Source organism: Panulirus ornatus, chromosome 28 (assembly GCF_036320965.1).
Source record: "Panulirus ornatus isolate Po-2019 chromosome 28, ASM3632096v1, whole genome shotgun sequence".
In the NCBI taxonomy this organism is placed as follows: domain Eukaryota; kingdom Metazoa; phylum Arthropoda; class Malacostraca; order Decapoda; family Palinuridae; genus Panulirus; species Panulirus ornatus.
In genome coordinates this window covers 381,905-400,191 of record NC_092251.1, presented here as the reverse complement: position 1 = coordinate 400,191, position 18,287 = coordinate 381,905, and the positions used below count along the sequence as shown (strand labels likewise).

At 40.3% G+C, this 18,287-nt stretch overlaps 1 protein-coding gene across 2 annotated transcripts in view; it reads right to left on the bottom strand.

The window, feature by feature from the left end:
• Nucleotides 1–11,062: 11,062 nt before the first annotated feature.
• The window catches only part of LOC139757749 (putative neural-cadherin 2), a 104,037-nt gene continuing 96,812 nt past the window's right edge, over nt 11,063–18,287 (bottom strand). For both annotated transcript variants that reach the window (XM_071678503.1, XM_071678504.1), the window contains 5 exons: nt 16,457–16,743; nt 14,304–14,700; nt 13,762–14,070; nt 12,818–12,918; nt 11,063–11,652 (listed from right to left, as the gene is read on the bottom strand). In XM_071678503.1, the coding sequence (XP_071534604.1) occupies nt 11,451–11,652; nt 12,818–12,918; nt 13,762–14,070; nt 14,304–14,700; nt 16,457–16,743 (1,296 nt within the window). In that variant the 3' untranslated portion in view covers nt 11,063–11,450. The remainder of the gene's footprint in view (nt 11,653–12,817; nt 12,919–13,761; nt 14,071–14,303; nt 14,701–16,456; nt 16,744–18,287) is intronic.

Below are 18,287 nucleotides of genomic sequence, written 5' to 3'. Positions count from 1 at the left end.
GTATCACTTGTATCCGTCAATGTATCACTTGTATCCGTCAATGTATCACTTGTATCCGTCAATGTATCACTTGTATCCGTCAATGTATCACTTGTATCCGTCAATGTATCACTTGTATCCGTCAATGTATCACTTGTATCCGTCAATGTATCACTTGTATCCGTCAATGTATCACTTGTATCCGTCAATGTATCACTTGTATCCGTCAATGTATCACTTGTATCCGTCAATGTATCACTTGTATCCGTCAATGTATCACTTGTATCCGTCAATGTATCACTTGTATCCGTCAATGTATCACTTGTATCCGTCAATGTATCACTTGTATCCGTCAATGTATCACTTGTATCCGTCAATGTATCACTTGTATCCGTCAATGTATCACTTGTATCCGTCAATGTATCACTTGTATCCGTCAATGTATCACTTGTATCCGTCAATGTATCACTTGTATCCGTCAATGTATCACTTGTATCCGTCAATGTATCACTTGTATCCGTCAATGTATCACTTGTATCCGTCAATGTATCACTTGTATCCGTCAATGTATCACTTGTATCCGTCAATGTATCACTTGTATCCGTCAATGTATCACTTGTATCCGTCAATGTATCACTTGTATCCGTCAATGTATCACTTGTATCCGTCAATGTATCACTTGTATCCGTCAATGTATCACTTGTATCCGTCAATGTATCACTTGTATCCGTCAATGTATCACTTGTATCCGTCAATGTATCACTTGTATCCGTCAATGTATCACTTGTATCCGTCAATGTATCACTTGTATCCGTCAATGTATCACTTGTATCCGTCAATGTATCACTTGTATCCGTCAATGTATCACTTGTATCCGTCAATGTATCACTTGTATCCGTCAATGTATCACTTGTATCCGTCAATGTATCACTTGTATCCGTCAATGTATCACTTGTATCCGTCAATGTATCACTTGTATCCGTCAATGTATCACTTGTATCCGTCAATGTATCACTTGTATCCGTCAATGTATCACTTGTATCCGTCAATGTATCACTTGTATCCGTCAATGTATCACTTGTATCCGTCAATGTATCACTTGTATCCGTCAATGTATCACTTGTATCCGTCAATGTATCACTTGTATCCGTCAATGTATCACTTGTATCCGTCAATGTATCACTTGTATCCGTCAATGTATCACTTGTATCCGTCAATGTATCACTTGTATCCGTCAATGTATCACTTGTATCCGTCAATGTATCACTTGTATCCGTCAATGTATCACTTGTATCCGTCAATGTATCACTTGTATCCGTCAATGTATCACTTGTATCCGTCAATGTATCACTTGTATCCGTCAATGTATCACTTGTATCCGTCAATGTATCACTTGTATCCGTCAATGTATCACTTGTATCCGTCAATGTATCACTTGTATCCGTCAATGTATCACTTGTATCCGTCAATGTATCACTTGTATCCGTCAATGTATCACTTGTATCCGTCAATGTATCACTTGTATCCGTCAATGTATCACTTGTATCCGTCAATGTATCACTTGTATCCGTCAATGTATCACTTGTATCCGTCAATGTATCACTTGTATCCGTCAATGTATCACTTGTATCCGTCAATGTATCACTTGTATCCGTCAATGTATCACTTGTATCCGTCAATGTATCACTTGTATCCGTCAATGTATCACTTGTATCCGTCAATGTATCACTTGTATCCGTCAATGTATCACTTGTATCCGTCAATGTATCACTTGTATCCGTCAATGTATCACTTGTATCCGTCAATGTATCACTTGTATCCGTCAATGTATCACTTGTATCCGTCAATGTATCACTTGTATCCGTCAATGTATCACTTGTATCCGTCAATGTATCACTTGTATCCGTCAATGTATCACTTGTATCCGTCAATGTATCACTTGTATCCGTCAATGTATCACTTGTATCCGTCAATGTATCACTTGTATCCGTCAATGTATCACTTGTATCCGTCAATGTATCACTTGTATCCGTCAATGTATCACTTGTATCCGTCAATGTATCACTTGTATCCGTCAATGTATCACTTGTATCCGTCAATGTATCACTTGTATCCGTCAATGTATCACTTGTATCCGTCAATGTATCACTTGTATCCGTCAATGTATCACTTGTATCCGTCAATGTATCACTTGTATCCGTCAATGTATCACTTGTATCCGTCAATGTATCACTTGTATCCGTCAATGTATCACTTGTATCCGTCAATGTATCACTTGTATCCGTCAATGTATCACTTGTATCCGTCAATGTATCACTTGTATCCGTCAATGTATCACTTGTATCCGTCAATGTATCACTTGTATCCGTCAATGTATCACTTGTATCCGTCAATGTATCACTTGTATCCGTCAATGTATCACTTGTATCCGTCAATGTATCACTTGTATCCGTCAATGTATCACTTGTATCCGTCAATGTATCACTTGTATCCGTCAATGTATCACTTGTATCCGTCAATGTATCACTTGTATCCGTCAATGTATCACTTGTATCCGTCAATGTATCACTTGTATCCGTCAATGTATCACTTGTATCCGTCAATGTATCACTTGTATCCGTCAATGTATCACTTGTATCCGTCAATGTATCACTTGTATCCGTCAATGTATCACTTGTATCCGTCAATGTATCACTTGTATCCGTCAATGTATCACTTGTATCCGTCAATGTATCACTTGTATCCGTCAATGTATCACTTGTATCCGTCAATGTATCACTTGTATCCGTCAATGTATCACTTGTATCCGTCAATGTATCACTTGTATCCGTCAATGTATCACTTGTATCCGTCAATGTATCACTTGTATCCGTCAATGTATCACTTGTATCCGTCAATGTATCACTTGTATCCGTCAATGTATCACTTGTATCCGTCAATGTATCACTTGTATCCGTCAATGTATCACTTGTATCCGTCAATGTATCACTTGTATCCGTCAATGTATCACTTGTATCCGTCAATGTATCACTTGTATCCGTCAATGTATCACTTGTATCCGTCAATGTATCACTTGTATCCGTCAATGTATCACTTGTATCCGTCAATGTATCACTTGTATCCGTCAATGTATCACTTGTATCCGTCAATGTATCACTTGTATCCGTCAATGTATCACTTGTATCCGTCAATGTATCACTTGTATCCGTCAATGTATCACTTGTATCCGTCAATGTATCACTTGTATCCGTCAATGTATCACTTGTATCCGTCAATGTATCACTTGTATCCGTCAATGTATCACTTGTATCCGTCAATGTATCACTTGTATCCGTCAATGTATCACTTGTATCCGTCAATGTATCACTTGTATCCGTCAATGTATCACTTGTATCCGTCAATGTATCACTTGTATCCGTCAATGTATCACTTGTATCCGTCAATGTATCACTTGTATCCGTCAATGTATCACTTGTATCCGTCAATGTATCACTTGTATCCGTCAATGTATCACTTGTATCCGTCAATGTATCACTTGTATCCGTCAATGTATCACTTGTATCCGTCAATGTATCACTTGTATCCGTCAATGTATCACTTGTATCCGTCAATGTATCACTTGTATCCGTCAATGTATCACTTGTATCCGTCAATGTATCACTTGTATCCGTCAATGTATCACTTGTATCCGTCAATGTATCACTTGTATCCGTCAATGTATCACTTGTATCCGTCAATGTATCACTTGTATCCGTCAATGTATCACTTGTATCCGTCAATGTATCACTTGTATCCGTCAATGTATCACTTGTATCCGTCAATGTATCACTTGTATCCGTCAATGTATCACTTGTATCCGTCAATGTATCACTTGTATCCGTCAATGTATCACTTGTATCCGTCAATGTATCACTTGTATCCGTCAATGTATCACTTGTATCCGTCAATGTATCACTTGTATCCGTCAATGTATCACTTGTATCCGTCAATGTATCACTTGTATCCGTCAATGTATCACTTGTATCCGTCAATGTATCACTTGTATCCGTCAATGTATCACTTGTATCCGTCAATGTATCACTTGTATCCGTCAATGTATCACTTGTATCCGTCAATGTATCACTTGTATCCGTCAATGTATCACTTGTATCCGTCAATGTATCACTTGTATCCGTCAATGTATCACTTGTATCCGTCAATGTATCACTTGTATCCGTCAATGTATCACTTGTATCCGTCAATGTATCACTTGTATCCGTCAATGTATCACTTGTATCCGTCAATGTATCACTTGTATCCGTCAATGTATCACTTGTATCCGTCAATGTATCACTTGTATCCGTCAATGTATCACTTGTATCCGTCAATGTATCACTTGTATCCGTCAATGTATCACTTGTATCCGTCAATGTATCACTTGTATCCGTCAATGTATCACTTGTATCCGTCAATGTATCACTTGTATCCGTCAATGTATCACTTGTATCCGTCAATGTATCACTTGTATCCGTCAATGTATCACTTGTATCCGTCAATGTATCACTTGTATCCGTCAATGTATCACTTGTATCCGTCAATGTATCACTTGTATCCGTCAATGTATCACTTGTATCCGTCAATGTATCACTTGTATCCGTCAATGTATCACTTGTATCCGTCAATGTATCACTTGTATCCGTCAATGTATCACTTGTATCCGTCAATGTATCACTTGTATCCGTCAATGTATCACTTGTATCCGTCAATGTATCACTTGTATCCGTCAATGTATCACTTGTATCCGTCAATGTATCACTTGTATCCGTCAATGTATCACTTGTATCCGTCAATGTATCACTTGTATCCGTCAATGTATCACTTGTATCCGTCAATGTATCACTTGTATCCGTCAATGTATCACTTGTATCCGTCAATGTATCACTTGTATCCGTCAATGTATCACTTGTATCCGTCAATGTATCACTTGTATCCGTCAATGTATCACTTGTATCCGTCAATGTATCACTTGTATCCGTCAATGTATCACTTGTATCCGTCAATGTATCACTTGTATCCGTCAATGTATCACTTGTATCCGTCAATGTATCACTTGTATCCGTCAATGTATCACTTGTATCCGTCAATGTATCACTTGTATCCGTCAATGTATCACTTGTATCCGTCAATGTATCACTTGTATCCGTCAATGTATCACTTGTATCCGTCAATGTATCACTTGTATCCGTCAATGTATCACTTGTATCCGTCAATGTATCACTTGTATCCGTCAATGTATCACTTGTATCCGTCAATGTATCACTTGTATCCGTCAATGTATCACTTGTATCCGTCAATGTATCACTTGTATCCGTCAATGTATCACTTGTATCCGTCAATGTATCACTTGTATCCGTCAATGTATCACTTGTATCCGTCAATGTATCACTTGTATCCGTCAATGTATCACTTGTATCCGTCAATGTATCACTTGTATCCGTCAATGTATCACTTGTATCCGTCAATGTATCACTTGTATCCGTCAATGTATCACTTGTATCCGTCAATGTATCACTTGTATCCGTCAATGTATCACTTGTATCCGTCAATGTATCACTTGTATCCGTCAATGTATCACTTGTATCCGTCAATGTATCACTTGTATCCGTCAATGTATCACTTGTATCCGTCAATGTATCACTTGTATCCGTCAATGTATCACTTGTATCCGTCAATGTATCACTTGTATCCGTCAATGTATCACTTGTATCCGTCAATGTATCACTTGTATCCGTCAATGTATCACTTGTATCCGTCAATGTATCACTTGTATCCGTCAATGTATCACTTGTATCCGTCAATGTATCACTTGTATCCGTCAATGTATCACTTGTATCCGTCAATGTATCACTTGTATCCGTCAATGTATCACTTGTATCCGTCAATGTATCACTTGTATCCGTCAATGTATCACTTGTATCCGTCAATGTATCACTTGTATCCGTCAATGTATCACTTGTATCCGTCAATGTATCACTTGTATCCGTCAATGTATCACTTGTATCCGTCAATGTATCACTTGTATCCGTCAATGTATCACTTGTATCCGTCAATGTATCACTTGTATCCGTCAATGTATCACTTGTATCCGTCAATGTATCACTTGTATCCGTCAATGTATCACTTGTATCCGTCAATGTATCACTTGTATCCGTCAATGTATCACTTGTATCCGTCAATGTATCACTTGTATCCGTCAATGTATCACTTGTATCCGTCAATGTATCACTTGTATCCGTCAATGTATCACTTGTATCCGTCAATGTATCACTTGTATCCGTCAATGTATCACTTGTATCCGTCAATGTATCACTTGTATCCGTCAATGTATCACTTGTATCCGTCAATGTATCACTTGTATCCGTCAATGTATCACTTGTATCCGTCAATGTATCACTTGTATCCGTCAATGTATCACTTGTATCCGTCAATGTATCACTTGTATCCGTCAATGTATCACTTGTATCCGTCAATGTATCACTTGTATCCGTCAATGTATCACTTGTATCCGTCAATGTATCACTTGTATCCGTCAATGTATCACTTGTATCCGTCAATGTATCACTTGTATCCGTCAATGTATCACTTGTATCCGTCAATGTATCACTTGTATCCGTCAATGTATCACTTGTATCCGTCAATGTATCACTTGTATCCGTCAATGTATCACTTGTATCCGTCAATGTATCACTTGTATCCGTCAATGTATCACTTGTATCCGTCAATGTATCACTTGTATCCGTCAATGTATCACTTGTATCCGTCAATGTATCACTTGTATCCGTCAATGTATCACTTGTATCCGTCAATGTATCACTTGTATCCGTCAATGTATCACTTGTATCCGTCAATGTATCACTTGTATCCGTCAATGTATCACTTGTATCCGTCAATGTATCACTTGTATCCGTCAATGTATCACTTGTATCCGTCAATGTATCACTTGTATCCGTCAATGTATCACTTGTATCCGTCAATGTATCACTTGTATCCGTCAATGTATCACTTGTATCCGTCAATGTATCACTTGTATCCGTCAATGTATCACTTGTATCCGTCAATGTATCACTTGTATCCGTCAATGTATCACTTGTATCCGTCAATGTATCACTTGTATCCGTCAATGTATCACTTGTATCCGTCAATGTATCACTTGTATCCGTCAATGTATCACTTGTATCCGTCAATGTATCACTTGTATCCGTCAATGTATCACTTGTATCCGTCAATGTATCACTTGTATCCGTCAATGTATCACTTGTATCCGTCAATGTATCACTTGTATCCGTCAATGTATCACTTGTATCCGTCAATGTATCACTTGTATCCGTCAATGTATCACTTGTATCCGTCAATGTATCACTTGTATCCGTCAATGTATCACTTGTATCCGTCAATGTATCACTTGTATCCGTCAATGTATCACTTGTATCCGTCAATGTATCACTTGTATCCGTCAATGTATCACTTGTATCCGTCAATGTATCACTTGTATCCGTCAATGTATCACTTGTATCCGTCAATGTATCACTTGTATCCGTCAATGTATCACTTGTATCCGTCAATGTATCACTTGTATCCGTCAATGTATCACTTGTATCCGTCAATGTATCACTTGTATCCGTCAATGTATCACTTGTATCCGTCAATGTATCACTTGTATCCGTCAATGTATCACTTGTATCCGTCAATGTATCACTTGTATCCGTCAATGTATCACTTGTATCCGTCAATGTATCACTTGTATCCGTCAATGTATCACTTGTATCCGTCAATGTATCACTTGTATCCGTCAATGTATCACTTGTATCCGTCAATGTATCACTTGTATCCGTCAATGTATCACTTGTATCCGTCAATGTATCACTTGTATCCGTCAATGTATCACTTGTATCCGTCAATGTATCACTTGTATCCGTCAATGTATCACTTGTATCCGTCAATGTATCACTTGTATCCGTCAATGTATCACTTGTATCCGTCAATGTATCACTTGTATCCGTCAATGTATCACTTGTATCCGTCAATGTATCACTTGTATCCGTCAATGTATCACTTGTATCCGTCAATGTATCACTTGTATCCGTCAATGTATCACTTGTATCCGTCAATGTATCACTTGTATCCGTCAATGTATCACTTGTATCCGTCAATGTATCACTTGTATCCGTCAATGTATCACTTGTATCCGTCAATGTATCACTTGTATCCGTCAATGTATCACTTGTATCCGTCAATGTATCACTTGTATCCGTCAATGTATCACTTGTATCCGTCAATGTATCACTTGTATCCGTCAATGTATCACTTGTATCCGTCAATGTATCACTTGTATCCGTCAATGTATCACTTGTATCCGTCAATGTATCACTTGTATCCGTCAATGTATCACTTGTATCCGTCAATGTATCACTTGTATCCGTCAATGTATCACTTGTATCCGTCAATGTATCACTTGTATCCGTCAATGTATCACTTGTATCCGTCAATGTATCACTTGTATCCGTCAATGTATCACTTGTATCCGTCAATGTATCACTTGTATCCGTCAATGTATCACTTGTATCCGTCAATGTATCACTTGTATCCGTCAATGTATCACTTGTATCCGTCAATGTATCACTTGTATCCGTCAATGTATCACTTGTATCCGTCAATGTATCACTTGTATCCGTCAATGTATCACTTGTATCCGTCAATGTATCACTTGTATCCGTCAATGTATCACTTGTATCCGTCAATGTATCACTTGTATCCGTCAATGTATCACTTGTATCCGTCAATGTATCACTTGTATCCGTCAATGTATCACTTGTATCCGTCAATGTATCACTTGTATCCGTCAATGTATCACTTGTATCCGTCAATGTATCACTTGTATCCGTCAATGTATCACTTGTATCCGTCAATGTATCACTTGTATCCGTCAATGTATCACTTGTATCCGTCAATGTATCACTTGTATCCGTCAATGTATCACTTGTATCCGTCAATGTATCACTTGTATCCGTCAATGTATCACTTGTATCCGTCAATGTATCACTTGTATCCGTCAATGTATCACTTGTATCCGTCAATGTATCACTTGTATCCGTCAATGTATCACTTGTATCCGTCAATGTATCACTTGTATCCGTCAATGTATCACTTGTATCCGTCAATGTATCACTTGTATCCGTCAATGTATCACTTGTATCCGTCAATGTATCACTTGTATCCGTCAATGTATCACTTGTATCCGTCAATGTATCACTTGTATCCGTCAATGTATCACTTGTATCCGTCAATGTATCACTTGTATCCGTCAATGTATCACTTGTATCCGTCAATGTATCACTTGTATCCGTCAATGTATCACTTGTATCCGTCAATGTATCACTTGTATCCGTCAATGTATCACTTGTATCCGTCAATGTATCACTTGTATCCGTCAATGTATCACTTGTATCCGTCAATGTATCACTTGTATCCGTCAATGTATCACTTGTATCCGTCAATGTATCACTTGTATCCGTCAATGTATCACTTGTATCCGTCAATGTATCACTTGTATCCGTCAATGTATCACTTGTATCCGTCAATGTATCACTTGTATCCGTCAATGTATCACTTGTATCCGTCAATGTATCACTTGTATCCGTCAATGTATCACTTGTATCCGTCAATGTATCACTTGTATCCGTCAATGTATCACTTGTATCCGTCAATGTATCACTTGTATCCGTCAATGTATCACTTGTATCCGTCAATGTATCACTTGTATCCGTCAATGTATCACTTGTATCCGTCAATGTATCACTTGTATCCGTCAATGTATCACTTGTATCCGTCAATGTATCACTTGTATCCGTCAATGTATCACTTGTATCCGTCAATGTATCACTTGTATCCGTCAATGTATCACTTGTATCCGTCAATGTATCACTTGTATCCGTCAATGTATCACTTGTATCCGTCAATGTATCACTTGTATCCGTCAATGTATCACTTGTATCCGTCAATGTATCACTTGTATCCGTCAATGTATCACTTGTATCCGTCAATGTATCACTTGTATCCGTCAATGTATCACTTGTATCCGTCAATGTATCACTTGTATCCGTCAATGTATCACTTGTATCCGTCAATGTATCACTTGTATCCGTCAATGTATCACTTGTATCCGTCAATGTATCACTTGTATCCGTCAATGTATCACTTGTATCCGTCAATGTATCACTTGTATCCGTCAATGTATCACTTGTATCCGTCAATGTATCACTTGTATCCGTCAATGTATCACTTGTATCCGTCAATGTATCACTTGTATCCGTCAATGTATCACTTGTATCCGTCAATGTATCACTTGTATCCGTCAATGTATCACTTGTATCCGTCAATGTATCACTTGTATCCGTCAATGTATCACTTGTATCCGTCAATGTATCACTTGTATCCGTCAATGTATCACTTGTATCCGTCAATGTATCACTTGTATCCGTCAATGTATCACTTGTATCCGTCAATGTATCACTTGTATCCGTCAATGTATCACTTGTATCCGTCAATGTATCACTTGTATCCGTCAATGTATCACTTGTATCCGTCAATGTATCACTTGTATCCGTCAATGTATCACTTGTATCCGTCAATGTATCACTTGTATCCGTCAATGTATCACTTGTATCCGTCAATGTATCACTTGTATCCGTCAATGTATCACTTGTATCCGTCAATGTATCACTTGTATCCGTCAATGTATCACTTGTATCCGTCAATGTATCACTTGTATCCGTCAATGTATCACTTGTATCCGTCAATGTATCACTTGTATCCGTCAATGTATCACTTGTATCCGTCAATGTATCACTTGTATCCGTCAATGTATCACTTGTATCCGTCAATGTATCACTTGTATCCGTCAATGTATCACTTGTATCCGTCAATGTATCACTTGTATCCGTCAATGTATCACTTGTATCCGTCAATGTATCACTTGTATCCGTCAATGTATCACTTGTATCCGTCAATGTATCACTTGTATCCGTCAATGTATCACTTGCATCCGTCAATGTATCACTTGTATCCGTCAATGTATCACTTATATCCGTCAATGTATCACTTGTATCCGTCAATGTATCACTTGTATCCGTCAATGTATCACTTGTATCCGTCAATGTATCACTTGTATCCGTCAATGTATCACTTATATCCGTCAATGTATCACTTGTATCCGTCAAAATATCACTTGCATCCGTCAATGTAACTTCTATAGTTCTATAACCACTAGTGCCACAGCGTAATGAAGTGATCAGGTTTGATTCCAATTTTACGTTGAGAACATGACCAATCTTCGATGGAAGTCTAATTATTGATTTGATATTATGGTTTGACACATTCATCAGTAATGACTGTTATATAACCTGATATGTCAATAGAATGAGAAATAAATAAAGTCAAACATAAGAATCAAAGCCATTTTGGAGGGCCACTGACCTGAGATGCAGAGTGGTGGTGTAGGCCAGGGGCGTGAAGGACAAAGCCAGTTTAACGTAACTGTTTACCTGGAAGGCCGCGGGCACGGTGGGCGTGGCACAGCCCTGCCCCTCCCACCCCAGCTGGCACTCACACCGCAGCTGGCCTGGTGACCCCTGGCACCTGGTGGGAGACGGGAGATCTCGATAGGTCACTTATAAGGTAGTGAAAAATGATAAACCACAGAAGCTCTTAAGGTGAAGAATACACGTTGCCCTTGTTCGGCGTTTGTGATCCTTCGTTTTTGTAGTACTCTAACAGTATTCCATTCATATGGATTATAGTTGTCTTTTCCTTTCACGCCATAATTGAACTTTCTTATCATTACACAGACACCTGCCCTCTTACCCTACCTCTGCCTGGTACAGCTGTTTCTCTTCTGTTGCTTTTCTCTTCAGGTCTCATTGATCAGTGAAGTTATATCTCCCGCAGAATGACAAACAAAATTAGCGGGTTGTAATATCTTGATGTAAGTTATAACCAAAATAGTTGTATACTTTCTATTTGTCTTTCATTAATATGAGACTTCCGTAGTACCTTTACTGATGTAAGCAAACACTAAGGCGCAGTGACCAATTATTCTATATTTTGTGGTGATGACAATGAGAGTAAACTTAAGACTTTTGCTGCTGTTATCTTGGGGCTGTGTAGGTGAGCTGGGTGTCATGATGGGGGCGGGGCACCAGAACCCGGATTGTAGGCGATGGTGCGGGTGCCAGAATATGGGTTGTAGGCGATGGTGGTTACACCAGTGTTATGGTTGTAGGTGATGGTGGTAACACCAGTGTTGGGACTGTAGGTGATGGTGGTAACACCAGGGCTAGGGTTGTAGGTGATGGTGGTAACACCAGTGTTGGGGCTGTAGGTGATGGTGGTAACACCAGTGTTGGGACTGTAGGTGATGGTGGTAACACCAGGGCTAGGGTTGTGGGCAGTGGTAGAGGCACTAATGTCTGACACATGACCTCGTATATTATCATCATATACACAACCATAAATAATCATCTTATTATGATAGTCAAAGTAGTACACAACCAATACACATTACCTTGCTACTTGCGTCAACATTCCTCGATAAGAAAGTTTCCACATAGTTTGTTTATGAGTTTACTAAGAAATTTGTCTTCACATATTCCATTACTTTTGCTGCTATGGAAAGGATAAGTATGCTGATATTGTTCTTATCGAGATCTTATTTCTGATACACAAACGTCTGTCTTCTGCCTTAACTTTTCTTTATGTTTTTAAGTTCTGCAGATATACCACTACTAACACTGGCGTAACCTACCTGCCGTGGACACCGCAATCAAGGCCGTGAGACGTACAGTCAATGGAGGGACACCCGGGCGCGCTGCGATGGCTTAGGACGTTCCTACCAAGGTCGATTAACTGTGTAGAGACGAGCAGGGAATATATCAGCCGAGTGCAGACGGTGGGACAATAATACGAGATATTCATGTGCATGACAAGGTGATCAGGTAGCTGAACGGTCCTGTAGACACACGTAAGTATATACTCTATGTGTCATCAGTTACATATGTATCCCCAGGATCCCTTTTACGGGCTTCTGCAGCTTCAACAATGTACTGCAGTCAGTAGCAGGGAAACGAAGAGTGGTGAACACGTTATCATAATATGATAATCATCACATACTTGAATACTTAATCATAGACCATTCCTTCAGTAGCAGTGGCGCAAAATGGCCGTCCAGATAGCAGCAAAGGGGTGACAATGTCCCGCTTCCTGGGCATGCACACTTACGAGCAGCAACACAGTGAGGTCACTTCTTGATGACATATCACATCAATCGCTTCCACCTAACAGGTGATAACAGGCATACATGAATCACAACTCTCACACGCATCTCTACAAAGGACAAAGAGGTATGGTGCATGCGAGGCACAACTGTCACAGACACCTGCACAGAGAACCAAGGGGCTTATAACATGAGATATGGTCATCAAAGGCTCTGCCATTAATACCAGAGTGAACGCTTATGGTACAACTGCCACAGCAATCTATGTACATTTATGAAGAAAAAAAAAAAGATGGGGCACTACGAGTGCAAAACCTTCGCTGTCAGTACTGACTGGCAGCTGTAAAAATGTAACAGACAGGGTATTGCGTGTACAGACATAAATACACACGTATAGAAACACTCAGACATACAAATGCAAACATATGAAGACACACAAACACAAACACACAAGTTCATACTAGCCTGACACTTACCTCTCCGTTAATCCTAAGGTTCCTGATGCAGCCGTCGAGAGGCCAGGCCAGAAGCGGCTCGGGCCAACCGTACGCCTTGTGGGCGGGGGCGGGGTGAGCTAGTCCGCCCACCTGCAGGGGATGGGGTACGTTCAGCAGGTGGGCGCCACGGGGTAGTCTTGCCGCCCCACGGCAGGTGTGGGCGTCGGGAGGAACGGGCGGGGATGGAGAAGGTGTGGTGGATGTGTTGAGGGAGGAGAACTTGGGTGGCGATGCGGGCGGACCGTCGATGCTGCCCCCAGAACACAGGTCAACGATCATCTCCACTAACTGATGGAGAGAGGGACGGGTGCTGGAGCCGTTGTACAGACTTACAAGACCAATGTGACACATTATAGACTGCCGTGCAATCGTTATAGGATGTACGAAATAACTAAGTTTGTAATACGGAAATATGTTGGACAAACGACTACATGATGCGAGTATTCCTAAGTTAGCGAAGACAATGTACTAAACGTTTTCTAGATTTGACCTCAGAGAAGCCTGTGGGGATGGCTACTCACCTCATCTTTCCAGATGAGGTCAACCCGGTGCCAGGACTCATCGGCGAGGGAATATGAGGCACTAAGGGTGAGGGAGGCTGGACCGGCCCCTAAGTCCAGCAGGAGTGAGGGGCGACCACCCCTTAGCTCTAGGGCCACCACGTCGCTAGCGGCACCAGGGGCGGCAGATAAGTGGTCTGGACCAGAGTACAGCAGCGTCGCCTCTTCGGACTTGGTCAGGAACTCGAGGCTTAGGTGAACCTCAGCACAGGAGGGCACAGGTGGCACCCAGGCCCACCCTCCACCTACGGACTTGCCTTCTGCGTCATCCTCGGAGGCCTTCTCGTATCCTCCACCCTCGAAGTGTCTGCTGAGGATTTTACAGCGGGAGCCTAGTGTCCCGTGGGGACATATACACCTGTGGTGGGCAGAGAGCAGCATTAGGGCTTAGGATTATAGGAAACTCTGGATCCACGCTGACACACACTCTTGAAATATTCGTATCTGATTGTTTCAGCTACAGGTCAAGGATTGTTCCTCTGTTAATAGTCACATGAGGAACCGTAACAGGAAAGATGACTAAACTTTGGGAACTAAATAGCGAATAGTCATTTGTACCTCAATGTGGCGCTGCTCACATTTATAATTTTTCTTTAAATGAAGTTGTTAGGGACATTACTTATAACTACTCTTTTGTGCTAGCTCCCCTCTCCTTCCTTCCCAGTATCTGTCACTCTCAGTACATCTAAGCCCAATCACCCCCCCCCCCCCTAGCCAGGGAGGGATATTACCGGTACTACCCGCCTGGATACCGGGGATGATCAGTGACGGTTACGTATGAACCAGTACTTCAGTGGCCGTTTTTTTCTATCTGCTTCACCGTTACGCTGACTGCTGGCATTCTGTCCACAAACAATCTCTCCGTGTCACACAACACTTGACTACAAGTAAATAGCACAACTTATTCTTCGTAAGCCTATATTTTCCAGTGGTTAGCGCTTTCTCTCTTTTTTCACTCTTTCTCTACCCCTGCATGACTAGCTATAGTAACACAATATTCATACCACAGTTCCCAGGAGGAGCTCAAACCTAAAATCAAGGGAATAAAAGAGAGGCTAGTATTTGTGAGCGTCTGTGACGTCAACACACCGCAGGTGACAAATATCATGGTCGACTTGTGCACTGCGCTACCTCACTATGGCTTATTATTGCCCCCTCCTCACTTGCATGGCCTCATTACCATACCTATGGCGGTTGGTCTGTCTTTTACGAATTTCTTACGAAAATGTGACGAAACGACAGGTGCATCTAATACGGCCGTTCATATGTCAAGATAATACAACTTGGAGATAATTTACTTTGTCCCCTCATCAATTTCAGGTCTGCTTTTCAAAACCGTCCAGATAATCGTCAGGTGGTGTGAAAAATAAAGTAATTGAACTGTTTATGACGCCACACGATGATGTAAAACCCTAGAAACAGAGATAGAGGAAGGGTTGTGAAAGGAAGGACGAATACTAAAAAGGACTTTATATATTCTTCGATTTTGTGCTCAGTAAGAATAATTCAGATCAGAACACATGACGCCTGTTTGTTGAGAGACGAACCACAACCCCATTAACCACTCAGGTGACCATCATTACTGGAGAGATATATGTGAAGAACCGCGAGGAAGGAGTAGAATCTGTAAACATAACTTGGTCTTCATTTTATTCATATTTTGGTTGTGAGTAATAGGGAATCAGTCATGAGTAATACAAAAAGTTTGAATGACCTTTTATGGGTTTGAATGAAGAATGTGGAAATGTCTTTACGGTGGACTGCTCTCTCCTAATAGTACATTACAATTCATGGTGTTAGAATGAAGGAAGGACTCGTGACGTCAGCATGAATGACTTGTGATGTTGGAATGAAGAACTAAAGGTGTTACATTGAAGGACTAATGATATTAGAATGTTTGTCATAGGAATATGTGCCTCTGAGCAGCATGTTTGTCATAGCCACTAGCACCTACTGGACACCTATGCAGCAGGACTTGTCATCAACAACACCTGCGGCACTCACTTGACGTCAACGACACCTGTAGACTCACCTGTCATCAGCAGCACCCTTGGACTCACATGTCATGAACAGCATCTGTTACATCTGTCATTGGCAACACCTGCAGTACCTACCTGATCCCTGAGGCGGAGGGAACGCAACGGCCGCCGTTGAGGCAGGTGTGGGGGCTACACACGTTGTTCTCGTCCTCTGGCGTAGTGTTGGTAGTGTGGCCGCAGCCACAGCCAGTATGGATCCCAAGCCAAGGTCCCACCACGGAAGAGGTGTTGGCGTCCACCACTGTGAAACGGTCACCGAGGGCGGCACGGGCCCAACATCCAGCCTCACAAGTGGCGTGAGCCGCCTCCAGGCACGTCCCCACACCAATCTCTGTTATACTGACACCCACTGCCTGGCCTAGCTGTGGGTACGCCCCGTTGGAAAGTGTCAGTATAGCAGTATAAAGTGTCATTATAGCAGTATAAAGTGTCAGACCAGCAGTATAAAGTGTCAGTGTAGCAGTATAAAGTGTTAGTTTAGCAGTATAAAGTGTCAGTGCTACATCATGAAGCATCAGAGCATCAGTATAGAGTGCTAAGATATTTATTGCAGACAAAATGTTACTAGTGTACAGTGTGGCTTAAAGTGTATTAGTGAAGCTTTACTTTATCGAATTAGAGCGTTAGAGCGCTGGTGCAAAGTGTACAGAATGTTATCTTTAACTTGATATGTTAAGGCTTTCATACACCCAGCACTCAATATAATCTTGAGTTTGGATTTACTGAGTCACTGGCTTTAGTACGGGTCATTTGCGTCGATAGTGGCTGGACGTATCATATGGCTGGCACATCTGTCCAAGTAAGGAAGATATATTTAAGAAATGTTTCTCTCCAAGACTGGTGGGGTCATGCTTGTCTATTTGTAGTGTTTTAGTTTCTTTTGATATCGTAAATATATTTTCATGAGTTTATTATACTATGTTGTTTGTTTCTTGTTCTAGTAAAGGTATTTGCATACATTTCTTATATCTATTTATTGTTTTCTTTATTTTACGTTTGTTTTAGTCTAATTTTTCTATATAATTTAGAATCACATGATTTTTTAAGGTTGTTTGCTTGATTGCCTTATTAAGCTTGAATGGCTTTGTTGTTATTTCGATACTTATCACAAATATGGTTCATGTAATTTCAATTTGCTGCAGACATGACAAAATCAATATTTCATATTTCTAGTCTAACCTTGATACAATTCATACTTAAAGTGAATATAATTTCATTAGAGAAATTTAGGGTAACTGGAGAATGAGAGAGAAATGTTGTATAACTAACTGATTTATACACCTTAATTGTATGAATGGAGAATTGAAATCGCATGAAAGTTATGTACATGAAGCTTAAACACGGTAATCAAAGATATGTATATACAAAAAAGTATCAATATTTTATACATTTCTATAAAGTGATCAAGATTAAAGAAATCCTTGATGCTCTAAAGAGGGATGTTATCTGCCCTGCATCACTCAGGAATCGCTTCTCTAATCGTTCTCTACACGTTCTCCTTTACAGGTTACTAGCTTAACGATAAGATGGCGTTACTGGCAAACTTTGACAACTGTTCAAGAATATTGGCAATCTGCATGAGCCAAATAATACAGTGCTGTCTATTTTGATAAAGATGTCGTGCTGAGAATGTTGCATGACCGTGAAGAGGAATACAATTTTGCGATGAAATTATAGACAAGACTGACGCTGCCAGTGAATCACTAGACGAGATCTCGAGGGCCAGGTCGCCAAGTAAATGTTGTTAACCCATTCTTTATCCTCCTGTCTTTATTTATGGTTAGGTTGGTTATAGATATCATAACAAAGTAGTTATGTTTTTTATACATATCATGTAGAAAAATAATTTTCTTTTTCATAAATCAATATTCAAGAAGACCCCACTTTGTTTGGAATACATACTATG